This window comes from Propithecus coquereli, unplaced genomic scaffold (assembly GCF_000956105.1).
Source record: "Propithecus coquereli isolate 6110/MARCELLA unplaced genomic scaffold, Pcoq_1.0 Scaffold675, whole genome shotgun sequence".
Lineage (NCBI taxonomy): Eukaryota > Metazoa > Chordata > Mammalia > Primates > Indriidae > Propithecus > Propithecus coquereli.
In genome coordinates this window covers 271,124-273,341 of record NW_012152785.1, presented here as the reverse complement: position 1 = coordinate 273,341, position 2,218 = coordinate 271,124, and the positions used below count along the sequence as shown (strand labels likewise).

At 35.9% G+C, this 2,218-nt stretch overlaps 1 protein-coding gene across 1 annotated transcript in view; it reads right to left on the bottom strand.

Moving 5' to 3' along the window:
* PCDH15 (protocadherin-related 15) overlaps positions 1-2,218 on the bottom strand; it is a 493,462-nt gene that overhangs the window by 244,650 nt on the left and 246,594 nt on the right. Inside the window, 1 exon segment of the mRNA XM_012660698.1 lies at positions 2,022-2,150. Coding sequence (XP_012516152.1) covers positions 2,022-2,150 — 129 coding nt within the window.

Below are 2,218 nucleotides of genomic sequence, written 5' to 3'. Positions count from 1 at the left end.
ATTAAGAAAATGGGAAAGAGTATTTTTGTGATGATTTCAATACCTGTTTGTCATATCTAAATAGTTGATAGATATGATTAAATAAATTTTTCAGTTTTCATCAATGTGGTATTGCAGAGTGACAACTGTAATGTAATTTAATTATTGTTATGGTTAGACTATTTTATTAGTTCAAACCTCTTATGCTTGGACTATTACAATTGCCTTCTATTTCAGCTTTCCGGATTTAGTCTCTCCATTATAATCTGCTCAGGAGTAACCTTTATAACGTGACGTTAAGGTTTTTCTATCACCTTCTACAATATGGTATAGAAAAGTTTTATGATATGGAATAGTTGTAATTATGTGTCATACTCATTTCTCTGCGCCTGTACTTAAAAAATTACCTTTCCCTAGATAGCTCCCAGTCCCTCCCAACTTCCATTTTACCAGTATTCATCCTTCATGGGTGAAGGCATCACCTCCTTTGGCATCACCTCCTTTTCTCTGTTTTCTGCACATGTCCCTATTATAGACTTTATCACCTCATTTGCTTGGTGTAGGAGAAATTGTCGGTGCCCTATGCATGTCCCTCAGAGCATTTGGTGTGCTCTGGCCAACTTCCATCTGCTAGTATCTACAGACTGACTCAATGCTGTTATATCAGAATCCGCAGAGGGAAATTGGTTATTTGCTTGCACTGGAGGCAAGAAGAACCAAAAATTTGCCATCCCCCTGCCTCAGTATAGCAGCCAATAACTCTCAGAATTTGGCATACAGATTTTTCAGTTTCATCGCTTCTTGAGAGGGATAATTCTGATGCATGAATTTGTACCTTTTCCTAGAATTTGCCCTTGAGATTACACTCCAGTTTTCTTTGTGATAGCTGGTTTAATAGCAATGCTGTCATTGGCAACCTTCTTTTCCTTGCATCATTTTCTCACTTCCCTATTAGTGTCACCTGAATTTCTCAAACAAACTATTTATACTTTAATATATTGTCTCCAGGTTTTTTCTTTGCAAAGCCACAGTAGGATATACACCACAGGTACTGGGTGAGGGATACGGGTGGAGCCTTCAGATGGGATTCTACAGTCAAATCACTTGCTGGCCAGTTGGCATCAAGCCCTCCTGACATGTTGTAACTTCACAATGACCAAGATTATCCCCTGTGGTGAACTGGAATGGCATAAAGGTATATGGGAAAGACTGAACTAAAAACCAGCCCCTGTGTTAGATTATAAGAGTGGCAGAACTGTAGAGAAGGCTTAAGGGCCTTAGCAGGGAAGGAGTATGACCCAGAAACCTGGATCTGGGACACTTGGGTACCTCATTCTTCCTTACTAGAGAAAGATACATTCCTTGTCAGGAGACCACGGAGGTAAATACTTCAAAGTATGAATGTCTTCCTAAAAATTTTTCCACTTCCGTGGCTTACAGACCATTAATTAACTATGTTTAAGACCAAGCATGGCCCAATTGAAGAAGTAATGTCTCTGCTTTAAGAATAAAGGGATTATTCATCAAGTGAACTGCAAAAACTGGCTAATATGTCCAGGCAGGTCATAGGAGAACATGTCTAGAAATAAATCTTCAGAATGATGGACAAGGGGCGTATAGGAAATGTAGGACACATAGTAGATGCTAAAGATATATTTACATAACAAAATGAATTCATACCTAAATATATGTATTTTGAGGGATGAATGTCTACATCTATAGCTAATTAGTATATCTAATTACATATTTCTCTGAAAATATTTTAATTCCAGAAAATGAAAGTATATATTAAACATAAGAAAAGAATAATCTCGCATTAATCAATATTTAAAGTACACGATGATCATAAAATGTAAATAGGTATCCTTAATAAGTTAAGTCCAAATGCACAGGATATCATTTATGAAAAGAAAATCTTGAAAAGTATCCAGAACAGTCATTTAACAGATTACATCAGCTACATCTCTTTTCAAAATTAAGATGTAAGAAGTATATGCATTTTTAATAAATAGACTTAAGATATATATAAATATTGCACTTACCCTTACTTGACCCACAAAGGCATTGGCTTCTTCCTCCACCACAGATAAATTTCTAGATAGATAGGTATCAAACACTGGAGCATTGTCATTGACATCTGTCACCACCACATTTATTGTGGCAGTTGAAGTCTTAAAAGAAAAAAAAGAATTAATGTGAGAAAAGTTATTTTTATTTTGAATTCAGTTAAGTGGTCATC